Genomic DNA, 12,842 nt, shown 5'->3' with positions numbered 1-12,842 from the left:
TAAGAAACAGAAGTTCCAAAAATCTCTTGAGAAAAATAAAAAGGCACATTATCACTGACAATGACCTTCGAAGGGCTTGTCCAAGACCAAATCTTACTCAAACATCTAATGCTTTGTCTGACAGTGATATTTCTATTTGGGAGCAACCAGCTGAACTGAGTGAAACCATCAACCATCACAAATGTATAGCACTGCCCACCTTGGGTCCACAGGAGAGGACCAACATAATCAATAAAAAGATACTCCATGCTGACCTCTGACCTAGTGGACTGTAACAACCCCCTACACTGATCAAAATTAGGCTTAGCCATCTTGCATTGCTGACACTGACTAACCACATCTCTAACATCATGATACAGGAAGGGCCGTGTTCGGAACTCATTGGTCTTTTGAATGGTTTTATATATTCCCAGATGACCCCCCTCCCTCACATAACAGAATTATGATAATATTTAAAAACAGCTGGATCAAGTGCAGCAGGCAGACAAATTTTAAGCTCTTAATTGCAGCACCAGTGGTAGCAGAGAACATCCTTCCACAATTTGTACCTGAGAACTTGCTGACTGGCTCTCAACTGCTCCCTGATGGGCTCAACTTGGGGGTCCTGCTCTTGTTGTTGTGCAGGGTCAGCAAACAATGCCAGAACCTTGGTAAGCACTGAATAAACAAGACCTTCTACCACCTCAGCATTGTGTGGAGAAAAACCATCCTCGGAGAAAAACCATCCTCCTCTTCAAAACATTCTGCTCAAGGCATTCACTATAACATTATTGCACTCCTGGTGTGGCACATGTTGAAGGACAAGGCAGAAATTTGGGCAGTCCAGCTCACAGTCCACCTCTGTCTCCTGCGTGAATTTACTGTGTTTGGGGTAGTATTCCATTTTCTCTAGCGTGAAAAGTACAGCCAGCACTTCCAACTCATAAATAGAGTATTTCTTCTCAGCTGGAGACAGCCCCTAGAGTCATAGGATAAGGGCCCATAGGCTAAGGGCCTCCACTCACCACCTTGGTCCTGAAGCAAAATGGTGGCAACCCTTGAGTTAAAGGCATCGATTTGGACCACAAAGGGTTGGCTGAAGTAAGTGCATCAAATGCAGCTTAAAGGCTGTAGGTCCAGACAAACTGCTCACCCTTCTTTCACAACAGGTTTAACAGAGCAGCTAGCTCAGCAAACTTCAGAATGAATTTTCAGAAGAAGTTAGTCATTCCAATGAAATGGACTACCCCTTTCTTAGTCTTAGGATTGCTGAAAGTATAAATAGCTTGAGTCCTAGACTGATCAGTCCTGAACCCCTTGGCCAAGCCTAGGTGTCCGAGAAAAGAGATCTCACAATGAGCTAAGAAAACTTTAGATGGTTTGACAGTTAGCCTTACTTGCCTCAGGTGCTCCAAAACCAGTCACAACTGCTTAAAATGCTCAGAGAAGGTGGCATTGTAAATGGCAACATTGTCCAAGTAGTTATACACAAAATTCAACTTCAGATCTCTGAGCATGGAATTGAGTAACCTAGAAAGAACTGACACACCAATAGAAAGACTGAAAGGCACCTAGTTGAATTCACATAACTTCCACTCAGTGCAAAAGGCAGTGCCCGATTTGGATTTTTTGGCTAGGGAAATCTGGAAATATGCTGGGTGTAGATTGAAAATGGAAAACCATGAAAAGCACCTGTCTAGACCAGGAAGAGGGAGACAGACTCCAAGATTATTTTCTGATTAAGGACACAATAGTCCTCAATGGGTCCAAACCCCACCCCCTCCAATTATTCTCAGGCACCAGAAGTATCAGCAATGCATATGGTGAGGTGTACAGCCTTGTAACTCCCTCAGTGAGCATGGTATCTACCAACTCATGCAATCCTTCATCCTAGGTGGAGATAGCTGGTAGGGTGATTACCTGACTGGAAGATGGTCAGAAAGTAAAAACCGGTATTCAATACAATTAGTCACACCTAATTTATCTGTCAACACTTCTGGGAAACCACACAACATCTGAAGGAGAACCTCAGCCTGGTCAGGAGGTAAATGCACAATGTCAGGCTTCACCCCATTAATGTTAGTATTACAGAGACCTGCCCTCCCAGAATGACAGTACGAAGGAAACTTCAAGTCAGGCCAGAAGCCAAAATAGAATTTCCCAAGGGCATAATCCAAAACTAATCCCATATCACTCTCAAAATCACACCCCAAGAGGGGGTCAGTGTTTAAACCCTATGCCACCAACACCTCCATGGTCCAAGAAAATTCACCAACGCAACAATAAATTCATATGGGTCCTATCAAAGGAAGAACTTGACCATTAACAGTTCTAAAAGTTCTACACACAGGCTTTAAATTGGAAAACTTACAAATGTTCCGGAATCAAGAGTACCACCTGTGACTCATTAAGAGAATCTAATAGTACACAGAATCTAATAGTACACAGAGCAGCTCATGACTGATGTATGCACACACAAATGAAAGAGGATTATGGGTCACCTCTTTTACTTTATTACATGCACTTTAAGGTGAAAAAGGTGCCACACCATCCCTGTCTCTGGCGTCAGCTGTCTAAATGCCTTTTTCTGATGACCTCACACTGGTGAGCAAAATGCCCCTGCCAACCACAGGGATAACACCTGCTTTGGGAGAACCTCTTATTGCTAGTGGAAAAGGTGCTTGAGGGGGGTTTGGTGAAAGACAAAGATAATGACTTCTCAGAGCGTCTCCTTTAATCACCTTGTTTAATCCCCTCCGCAGGAGTGACTATGTTATCCAAGTCACAATAACTAGCTGGCCTCTTGACAAACAAGACCCTAGAACAATCCTCCAGTTTAATCCCCTGCAAAATGAGGGCATTAATCTTGTGCTCAGCCAACTCCAGATCAAAGGCCATGGCTGCCATGTGTACTTCATGAGTACACTCAACAAGTTTCTCCTAATCATGGTGGACAAAAAAAAAAAAAAAAAATTGATTAATGAGTTCACTCTGAACACTGACAGAAAGGTTTTCCCATAGCATGCAGGCACACAGTTTTCTTAAACAGCCTTTCCTTGCTAAGACCTCACTGACCATTTTGGCCAAGGACCCTTGACACAAAGGATACATCAACTGAAACACAGTTCCCCACAACACTTTAAAAACGTTTACTTGTTCTTCTAAGGTAAAAGTAAACCATAAAAACTTAACCAACTCCTGTTGAGTATCAATAGCAACACATTCAAAAAAGGATTAGGTAATTTAGCAAAACAGGACTGTGGATTCTCTGTATCACCACTTCTGGGCCCCAAAGAAACAACTTCACTTTTGGTAACCACCAGATTTTGCTATTCACTAATTCATTCCTTGAACTTCCAGAAACAACTATGCCCTAGCTACCAGAAAGGTACACTCTGTTAGTGTAAGATTGCCTGGGATTGGAAGGATTGGGCCAAATAAAGATTGAGCATCATTCACATCAGTATTTTTATTAACACTTCTCGGCAAAAGAAAGGGGGGGGGGGGGGGGAAGGGGGGGGGGGGGAAGAGGGGCATCATTCATGGGAACACGAAATATGAAAATTCAAATTTACTACAGATGTTATTCTCTTTCCAAAAATATACAAATATTTTGTTCCCCAGTTTACTATTGTTGAAATATTTACAGAAAATTTCAATAAGAGAAGCAAGATAATATTTCACCAATCTCTTCAAAGATTCTTAGGAATAGTCTTCAGATAGGTAAGCCATCAAAATCTTTAGAGTGTGTTTGACTAAAACACAACAAATAACTCAGGTTTAGCTAGAAATTAATTCATTTAAAGAAACAAAAACAATTAACGCTGCTTGATGTGAAACCACCCATGCTGGGCAATGTGGTCTGGACCAATGGATCCAAAGTTACTTAGGCCCAATATCCTGCTCACTACACTCCTTTTCTAAGCAACCAGTGGGAACACCCCTCAAGGCATGAACATACAGTGCTAGCCTGATGAACAGAGAAGTAATTTTTAAGTAAAATGAGTAAAACTTAAGTCATCAGATTACCTGCTGGCAGCATAGACAAAAAAAAAACATTTGTGAAAAGTCACTAAAAGTCACTTACATCTGATAGTAAAGGAGGTCAGTGGCCAACTGAGATTCAGCTTCAAATCATGCCACATGGCAGAAATGGTAAATACTTCACTGTCACACGGGACAGAATGAAACATAAGTGTAATGAAGACGTGAATAGTTGGCTGATTAAAATCATCTATGTAAACACAAGCTTGGCTTGGAATTGTAATCCACCAAAATCAAAACAACATGATCAGCCCCATTGAGGCTGCAAGCTCGCAGGCTCGAAATAACTAAAGAAAGCAACCTAGCAATTTAGTACACAAGGTACTTTGAAAGAAATATGATTTGGATGTCATGACTAATGACATTGAATGTAAGAATTTACAGAACCCTAATAATTTAAAACACACAGTCAAATCATAACTCAATGACAATTATCAAATGGAAGCTATTGTGTTTTGATGAGCAACATGTTCCTCAAATCACCTGGCCAGACATAGGAACAGGAAACTACAACAGGTGGCTGAACAGAGTCCAGTATAGAAACAGCAAGGCACAAACATGCACAGGAAATGAACCAGTCACAGTTTCACACTGACAGAATGAAGGAAGATCAGTCTTTACAAATCCTGCATGCCCTTGGCACTGAAGAAACAGAGCATACAAAGGCACTGTGTGATGACAAACAGTGAAAATAATTGGAACCATCAGAAGATGTTTGAATGACACAGACCCACCACTCATCTCCTGACCTAATCAGCAAAAGAATAATGTCCACTCTCATTTCTGGTGTACATCCTTTGTGTCCGGAAGAAGCTCAGGTGGACCAGCTTGGAAGTCACATAGGCAGCAGAACAAACAGCTGGTCCATTGTCCTGCACATCTGCACTGTCCATGCTGCTTCACTGACTGCCTCTCCCTGGAAAATGGCCCCAAGGGCACTCGCAGCATACATGGCACAAACCCTTCATGCCAAAAATTGCGTTCCAGAAGATGTAGTGAGAGATATTAGTTGTGCTACAGTTCAAGGGTATTCTATATTCTGAGATCCACAGTTTCAATTCTGTGCCAAGATCACCAAATTTCAGGCATTACCTCTCACTGTGGAAAATGTAGTAGCCAACGGGCTTCACTTAACAACTGAGAGCAGTGGCATACAGATGACATGAAATAACAGCAGAAATCAATGTGTGACATACAATGAATGTATCCATTAGGACAGTGTGACAAAATGTGGCGTTCATTGCCTGTGACAGCAGACGACCGACGTGTGTGCCTGTGCTAACAGCATATCACCTGCAGCACCTCTCCTGGCGTTGTGACCATATCGGTTTGACCCTAGATGACTGGAAAACTAGGGCCTGGTGAGATGAGTCCTGATTTCACTTGGTAAATGCTGATTGTTGGATTCAAGTGTGATGCAGTCCACATGAAGCCATGGACCCTAGTTGTCAACAAAGCACTGTTCAAGCTGTTGGTGGCTCCATAATGGTGTGGGCTATGTTTACATGGAGTGGACTGGGTCCTCTGGTCCAACTGAACTGGTCATTGAATGCAAATGGTTATGTTTGAGTACTACGAGACCATCTGTCGCCATCCACGGACTTCGGCTTGCCAAACAACAATGGCAGTGTTATTGATGACATTGCACCCTGTCACCAGGCCACAATTGTTTGTGATTGTTTAAAGATCATTCAGGACTATTTTACCAAATGATTTGGACACCTATATTGCCCAGCATGAATCCTACCGAACAGTTATGGGGCATAATTGAGAGGTCAGTTTGTGCTCATAATCCTACACTGGCAACAATTCCGCAATTATGGATGGCTATAAAGGCAACATGGCTCACTATTACTGCAAGGTGAGTCTATGCCATGGTGAGTTGCTGCACTACTTCTGGGAAAAGGAGGTCCTACACGATATTAGGTGGTATTCCAAGACTTTTGTCACCTCAGTATGTACACATTGAATAAAAAGGTATGATGTTTAGCTGTGATATGATGTCATTATTGACATGCACTACCATTGAAGACACTATAGGCTTCTCTTCCAATTATTTGAAGATGCTGTTATGGATTTATTTAAGCACAGTCTGGCCTTACATTTTTTTTTATTTTTTATTTTTTTTATTTTTTTTTATTTTAACCAGATGGATGGTACCATAATGGGAAGTTTGTTAGCTCCAATTACAACCAACCTGTGTGTGGAGCACCTGGAAGTAAATGCCTTGAACACAGCTCCTGCAAAGCCTAATTGCTTTTATCAATACATCAGCATGGAAAGCAGGGAGAATTCTTTGACCACATAATGATATTCATGACCACATTATGTTCACAATGGAGACAGAAATGGATGGTGTCTTGCTATTCCTTGATGACTTGTCTGCTGGAAGTCAAATAGATGTCACAGCCACAGTTTTCACGTTTACATCTATGCTCTGCAAGTCATCTTATGATGTTTGTGTGGTGTAGTACCATTATCTTCCTCCCACTTTCCTGTTCAAGTTTCACTCTTGCTTGGTGTACAGGAAAAATTATTGGTGGTAAAGCTCTGTATGACATCTAATTTCTGTAATCTTAAATCTTCTTGTAGTGGTCACTTGATGAGCTGTATGTGGGTGGAATTAATATATTGCCTGACTCTTTTTGGAACATAACCTCTCAAAATGTTCAACACTAAACCTCCCCGTGATGTAAAGTGCCTCTCGTGTGGAGTCTGCATTTGCATAACTCTCTTGTACCAAGTAAACAATTTCTTAATGAAATGTGCCACTCTTCATTGGATGTTATATATATGTCCCTCTTATATATTTTCCTCTCCCTCCTGCCCCCCCCCCTGCCTCCCCCCCTCTCTCCCTACACCCCCCTCTCTATCTATCTTCTATTAACACAGCACCAAAACCTCTCTCTCTCTCTCTCTCTCTCTCTCTCTCTTTCTCTCTGTCTCTCTTTCTCCTCTATCTTCTATTGACACAGCACCAAAATAATTTTTTCAGAAGACTGTGATGCATTGTTCAGAAGCTATTTTAGGCAGTGAAAACCTGTCACAAGAGTTATGCTACTTACAGAAACTATTTAAGGAAAACTGCCACAACAATTAACAAATTTTACAACTCATTTTACTGAAAATGCATAATTAGAAGGCTGCAGAGGAGGATATGAAGAAGCTTGTGTTATTGTTGTTCAGTGACAAAAAGATTAGCTGCCTCCTAAAAAGGCATAAAATCCACTCAATCTTCAGACAAAAATTCAGCAATCCTTGAGGCACATGAAAGATTATATAGGCTTCAGAATGCCAGGATATACCAAATATCATATGGTAGTGGACAGTTTCATATCAGACAGTCAGTGGAGTAATAAGAATAGCTTCTGACATGACTAGGTGAATGTCCCACAAAGAAGGAATATTTATATACATTGGATTCTCAGAGCCTGTCATTTTGAAACAATAAATTATATTCACATGTGATGTTCAATAGGTTTTATGCTTCAATTTCTGATATGGGTCACTTTTTTATGTGATAATCTCAAAAAGAAAAATTCTCTTGAGGAAACTGCAAAATTATGAGAGAGGATTATTGACCAAGATTTACCTTCAGTGTGCAAAATTTTTAGTTACTACTGATACGCACATGTATACAATTTTAACCTCCTACAATATCTGATGCCTACCCTTTTATCCTGAGGTCTGAGTGACTTGCATTCTGTACCTTTTTCCTTCCCAAACAGAATCTAATATTCCTAGAGCTAGGATAGTTTAGTGCACTTTTATACATGTCTATTGACAATACTAAAATTTTTGCTTTTTTGAGGTAAGTAATGTATCATGATTTTACTGTATTATAGGATTGTGCACTGAACAATCTTTGCATACTCTAGGCTCACATACTTACTCAGGTTTATAGATACATTTCAAATACTTCATAATCATGTGACGACACTATAGAAACTAGTTACACCAGAATAAAGTATTACATAATGACTGACTTTGGTGGTATGTATAAGTTTTGTGTGCTGACAGTAACTTTTGTGTTTCCAGGGGATACGTGTTGACAGCTCCCAAACGGCTACTAACAGGAAGTGTGGAGAATCTGTGCCTTACTCTCCACAACATTACTGGAAATGCTTATGTCAAGATTCATCTTCTTTATCCAGACTCTGACGATCAGATTGCAACACTTTCTCATAACATTTCAAATGGTATGACATTGCTAGTATTTAGAATTACTGATTCAAAGTGTGCTTGGTGATAAAAACAAAAATGAAACAACATTGACTAACAGTGATTATCAGAGCTGCAGGGATAATTAAAAAGGAGCATGTAGAGCATAGAGTTCACAACACAATTCTGAATTATTTCAAGACTTTAGAGAATAAGTTTCTCAAGTGTGTATGTTGTGTGTGTGTGTGTGTGTGTGTGTGTGTGTGTGTGTGTGTGTGAGAGAGAGAGAGAGAGACAGAGGGGGGGGGGGGGGGGGGAGCTGTCTGACTTAAAGGCATACACATTTCAAATGTAAGATTGATATTTACAGATAATGAACTATTATGCATTGTCTTTCATTGTTTTAGGTTCAGGAAATTGCATGAAAATGGTTATCCCACAGACTCCACTTACAAGAGCACGGCTGCACTTAATGGTTGAGTTTGATGAACTATATGATTATAGAATTGACAGTGTGAGAGAGATACATATCCAACAAGATTCGGTGCTCACTTTTGTTCAGCCAGACAGGGCTGTATATAAGCCTGGAGACCTCGTACGGTTCCGCATTCTTACTTTACGACATAGTCTCTTGCCTGTCACCCAACCTGTGAGTACGTATGCAGCATGGTTATCCTAATTAAAATGAAAGTAGAAAGTAAGTTCTGATACCAATGTTTGTGAATTCAACTGTTTACCTTCTCCACATAAATTCCTCCATTTATTTGATCATTGAGCCTCTTTTGTGTATCCTCCTCCTCCTCCTGCTGCTCTCTCTTCATCATTTTCATTTCCTTTTAACGAGCATCAGACCAAGTTGGGAAATTTACCTTACATCTCCACTTCTCCTGTCTTTTCTCCCTTCTTCTGCTATAGCTGGCCGGCCAGAGTGGCCGTGCGGTTCTGGGCGCTACAGTCTGGAACCGAGCTACCGCTGCGGTCGCAGGTTCGAGCCCTGCCTCGGGCATGAATGTGTGTGATGTCCTTAGGTTGGTTAGGTTTAATTAGTTCTAAGTTCTAGGTGACTGATGACCTCAGAAGCTAAGTTGCATAGTGCTCAGAGCCATTTTTTTTCTATAGCTTTTTTGTTCCAGCGTAGGTATCTTGTTTCTTAAACTGGCCATTATTGAGTTAGTCCATCTTGCTCTAGGTATCACTCTTTCCCTCATTCTTGGTGTCCATCATTCATTTTGGTGTTCTTCTATCTTCCATTCTCTTTACATGTCCAAATCATTTTAAACCGTTCTTTTCAATTCTCTCTTTCAGCTTACCTCCTTTAATTTTGTTCCTAACTTCTTCATTTCTCACTCTGTCTCTCTTCATTTTCCCTAACATTCTTCTTAGGAATTTCATTTCACTGCCATGAATTTTAATGTCCTCTCATTTTGTCACTGTCCAGGTCCCCAACACATATGTCATCATGGATTCAAATTACATCTTGTACAGCATTTCTGTACACTTCATTGACACCTTCCTTCCCCAGACTGAGCCCGTCACACACTGGTAAAATTCATTGGTCTGTTGTGCCCTTTTGCTAACTTCTGCTTCCATTACTGCATTCTTCATTATCACACTTCCTACATATTTAAAGTTATTCACAATTTCAATATCCTGTCCTTTAATAGTAATTTAACCCTTCCCTGCCCTGTCTCCTCATATTACCACTATAATCACGCTTTTCTCCACACTGCATTTCATTCCATATGTCAAGATTTTTTTATTTAAATGCCTATTTGTTCTTATACACCCTCACTGTTGGTTCCCCACACCACAATATCATCATCAAATAGCAACAACTTCATCTCCCTTCCCCTAGGATTTCTTTTGTATTTCAAAATTTCATCCATCACTATTATAAATAATAATGGTGCCACCACACTCGCTTGTCTCAATCCCATAACATTCCTAAACCAATCAGTTCTGTCAACGTGGGTCTTCACACAGCTGAAGCTTTTGTCCACATTGTTTGAAGAATTTCAGTTGTTTAATCCCTTTCATTCCTAGGTTTCCCATACCTTCTCTCTGGAGACACTTTGCTAAGTAAAGAAATGTCATCACCAGATCTTTCCGACACTCCCTACATATTTCTATCAACTGCGTCATACTAAAGATTTGGTCCACTGTTGATCTGCCATGTCAAAAGCCTTACTGCTCCTCTCACAACTTGCCTTCCACTTTTTTACTCTATTGTCTTTCTAGTATCTACACCATTATTTTTGTTACTTGCAATATGAGTGTGATCTCTCAAAAGTTATCACATACTTTTCTGTCTCACTTCTTGAATACTGAAATTATTACTCCCTTTCCCCCAGCATACATTTCTGATTCCAGATGCATCTTATCAATCTATATAAACATTGTAGCCTAGAAGAAACAGCTGTGTTCATCATCTCCACACTTATTTAATCTATCCCATGTGTCACAGCTGCAAAATACTAACGCGAATTCTTTACAGACGAATGGAAAAACTGGTAGAAGCGGACCTCGGGGAAGATCAGTTTGGATTCCGCAGAAATGTTGGAACACATGAGGCAATACTAACCTTACGACATATCTTAGAAGAAAGATTAAGAAAAGGCAAACCTACGTTTTCTAGCATTTGTAGACTTAGAGAAAGCTTTTGACAACGTTAACTGGAATACTCTCTTTCAAATTCTGAAGGTGGCAGGGGTAAAATACAGGGAGCGAAAGGCTATTTACAATTTGTCCAGAAACAGATGGCAGTTATAAGAGTCGAGGGGCATGAAAGGGAAGCATTGGTTGGGAAAGGAGTGAGACAGGGTTGTAGCCTCTCCCCAATGTTATTCAATCTGTATATTGAGCAAGCAGTAAAGGAAACAAAAGAAAAATTCGGAGTAGGTATTAAAATTCATGGAGAAGAAGTAAAAACTTTGAGGTTCGCCGATGACATTGTAATTCTGTCAGAGACAGCAAAGGACTTGGAAGAGCAGTTGAACGGAATGGACAGTGTCTTGAAAAGGAGGATATAAGATGAACATCAACAAAAGCAAAACAAGGATAATGAAATGTAGTCAAATTAAATCGGGTGATGCTGAGGGGATTAGATTAGGAAATGAGACACTTAAAGTAGTAAAGGAGTTTTGCTATTTAGGGAGTAAAATAACTGATGATGGTTGAAGTAGAGAGGATATAAAATGTAGACTGCAATGGCAAGGAAATCTTTTCTGAAGAAGAGAAATTTGTTTACATCGAGTATAGATTTAAGTGTCAGGAAGTCGTTTCTGAAAGTATTTGTATGGAGTGTAGCCATGTATGGAAGTGAAACATGGACGATAACCAGTTTGGACAAGAAGAGAATAGAAGCTTTCGAAATGTGGTGCTACAGAAGAATACTGAAGATTAGATGGGTAGATCACGTAACTAATGAGGAGGTATTGAATAGGATTGGGGAGAAGAGAAGTTTGTGGCACAACTTGACTAGAAGAAGGGATCGGTTGGATCGGTTGGTAGGACATGTTTTGAGGAATCAAGGGATCACAAATTTAGCATTGGAGGGCAGCGTGGAGGGTAAAAATCGTAGAGGGAGACCAAGAAATCAATACACTAAGCAGATTCAGAAGGATGTAGGTTGCAGTAGGTACTGGGAGATGAAGAAGCTTGCACAGGATAGAGTAGCATGGAGAGCTGCATCAAACCAGTCTTAGGACTGAAGACCACAACAACAACAACACATGTGTCTATCCAGTTTTCATTCCTCTATCATGCATTATACCATTTGCTGTGTTACAGCTTCATTTCTGTATGTCCTGGACCTGTCTTGTATTTTATCTGATAATATTTGTTATTGCTCCAAGGTAGGAATGAATAAGGTATTATTTTAAGTACTCCAACCATCACAGCCTCAATGTATTCTTACATCTGTAAACAATTTTCCCCAACTTTTCTCAAGCTGTAAAATGTTCAGTAGTTAGTCCATTAGCCATTGCATACAAAATGTTTCTGAATATGTTTTTTATCCTGAAGAGTGAGTTTCTTAGTTCTATCTGGTTAAAGCTGACAAAAGTCCTGAAGTGGCATACCACTTGAATTTAGAACATATTCTCCAGTGGACCAGTTAATTTCACTGTTGACCCTTACCATAAAATCTCGCCTTATTAGCAGAAAATAACTTTTATTTTTGTCTCTTATGTTCTTCTGGAACTGTATGTGTAATTTTTCTGTCCCTTCCTTCTTTCCTCTGACACATATACACTTACGTTCAACAAGTATCCATTATCAATTATTAATCTTGCTGATATTCATGCTCTGTGGCAATTCAATGAGTGGATTTTGTTACTCTACTTAAGATTTACTACTGTGGGAACACCTTTTCTAGCATGTTACATCTTTTATGGAGACAGTAGAACTGAAACAATTCTTCTATTCTTTGCTGCACACGTAATTGCAAATTTTGTTTATTGAAATGTTTATTCTCTCTAACAGCTGCATCTATGGACCAATGATTCATCTGTTCTTTCATCCCTGTGAACCATAGATACTTGACAGTGAATGTTTGTTGGCACTGTATTTTTTATGTATATTTCAAAAACCAAATATGTAGCAACTATGCCAATTCACTTTTCCAAATGGCATATACACTGATCAGCCAGAACATTGTG

General features: G+C 39.9%; 1 protein-coding gene across 1 annotated transcript in view; it reads left to right on the top strand.

The window, feature by feature from the left end:
- The window catches only part of LOC124798416 (murinoglobulin-1-like), a 288,271-nt gene that overhangs the window by 41,391 nt on the left and 234,038 nt on the right, over positions 1 to 12,842 (top strand). Inside the window, exons 2-3 of the mRNA XM_047261813.1 lie at positions 8,062 to 8,222; positions 8,592 to 8,833. Coding sequence (XP_047117769.1) covers positions 8,062 to 8,222; positions 8,592 to 8,833 — 403 coding nt within the window. The remainder of the gene's footprint in view (positions 1 to 8,061; positions 8,223 to 8,591; positions 8,834 to 12,842) is intronic.

Source organism: Schistocerca piceifrons, chromosome 5, assembly GCF_021461385.2.
Source record: "Schistocerca piceifrons isolate TAMUIC-IGC-003096 chromosome 5, iqSchPice1.1, whole genome shotgun sequence".
In the NCBI taxonomy this organism is placed as follows: domain Eukaryota; kingdom Metazoa; phylum Arthropoda; class Insecta; order Orthoptera; family Acrididae; genus Schistocerca; species Schistocerca piceifrons.
This window is presented reverse-complemented; position numbering and strand designations above follow the sequence as displayed.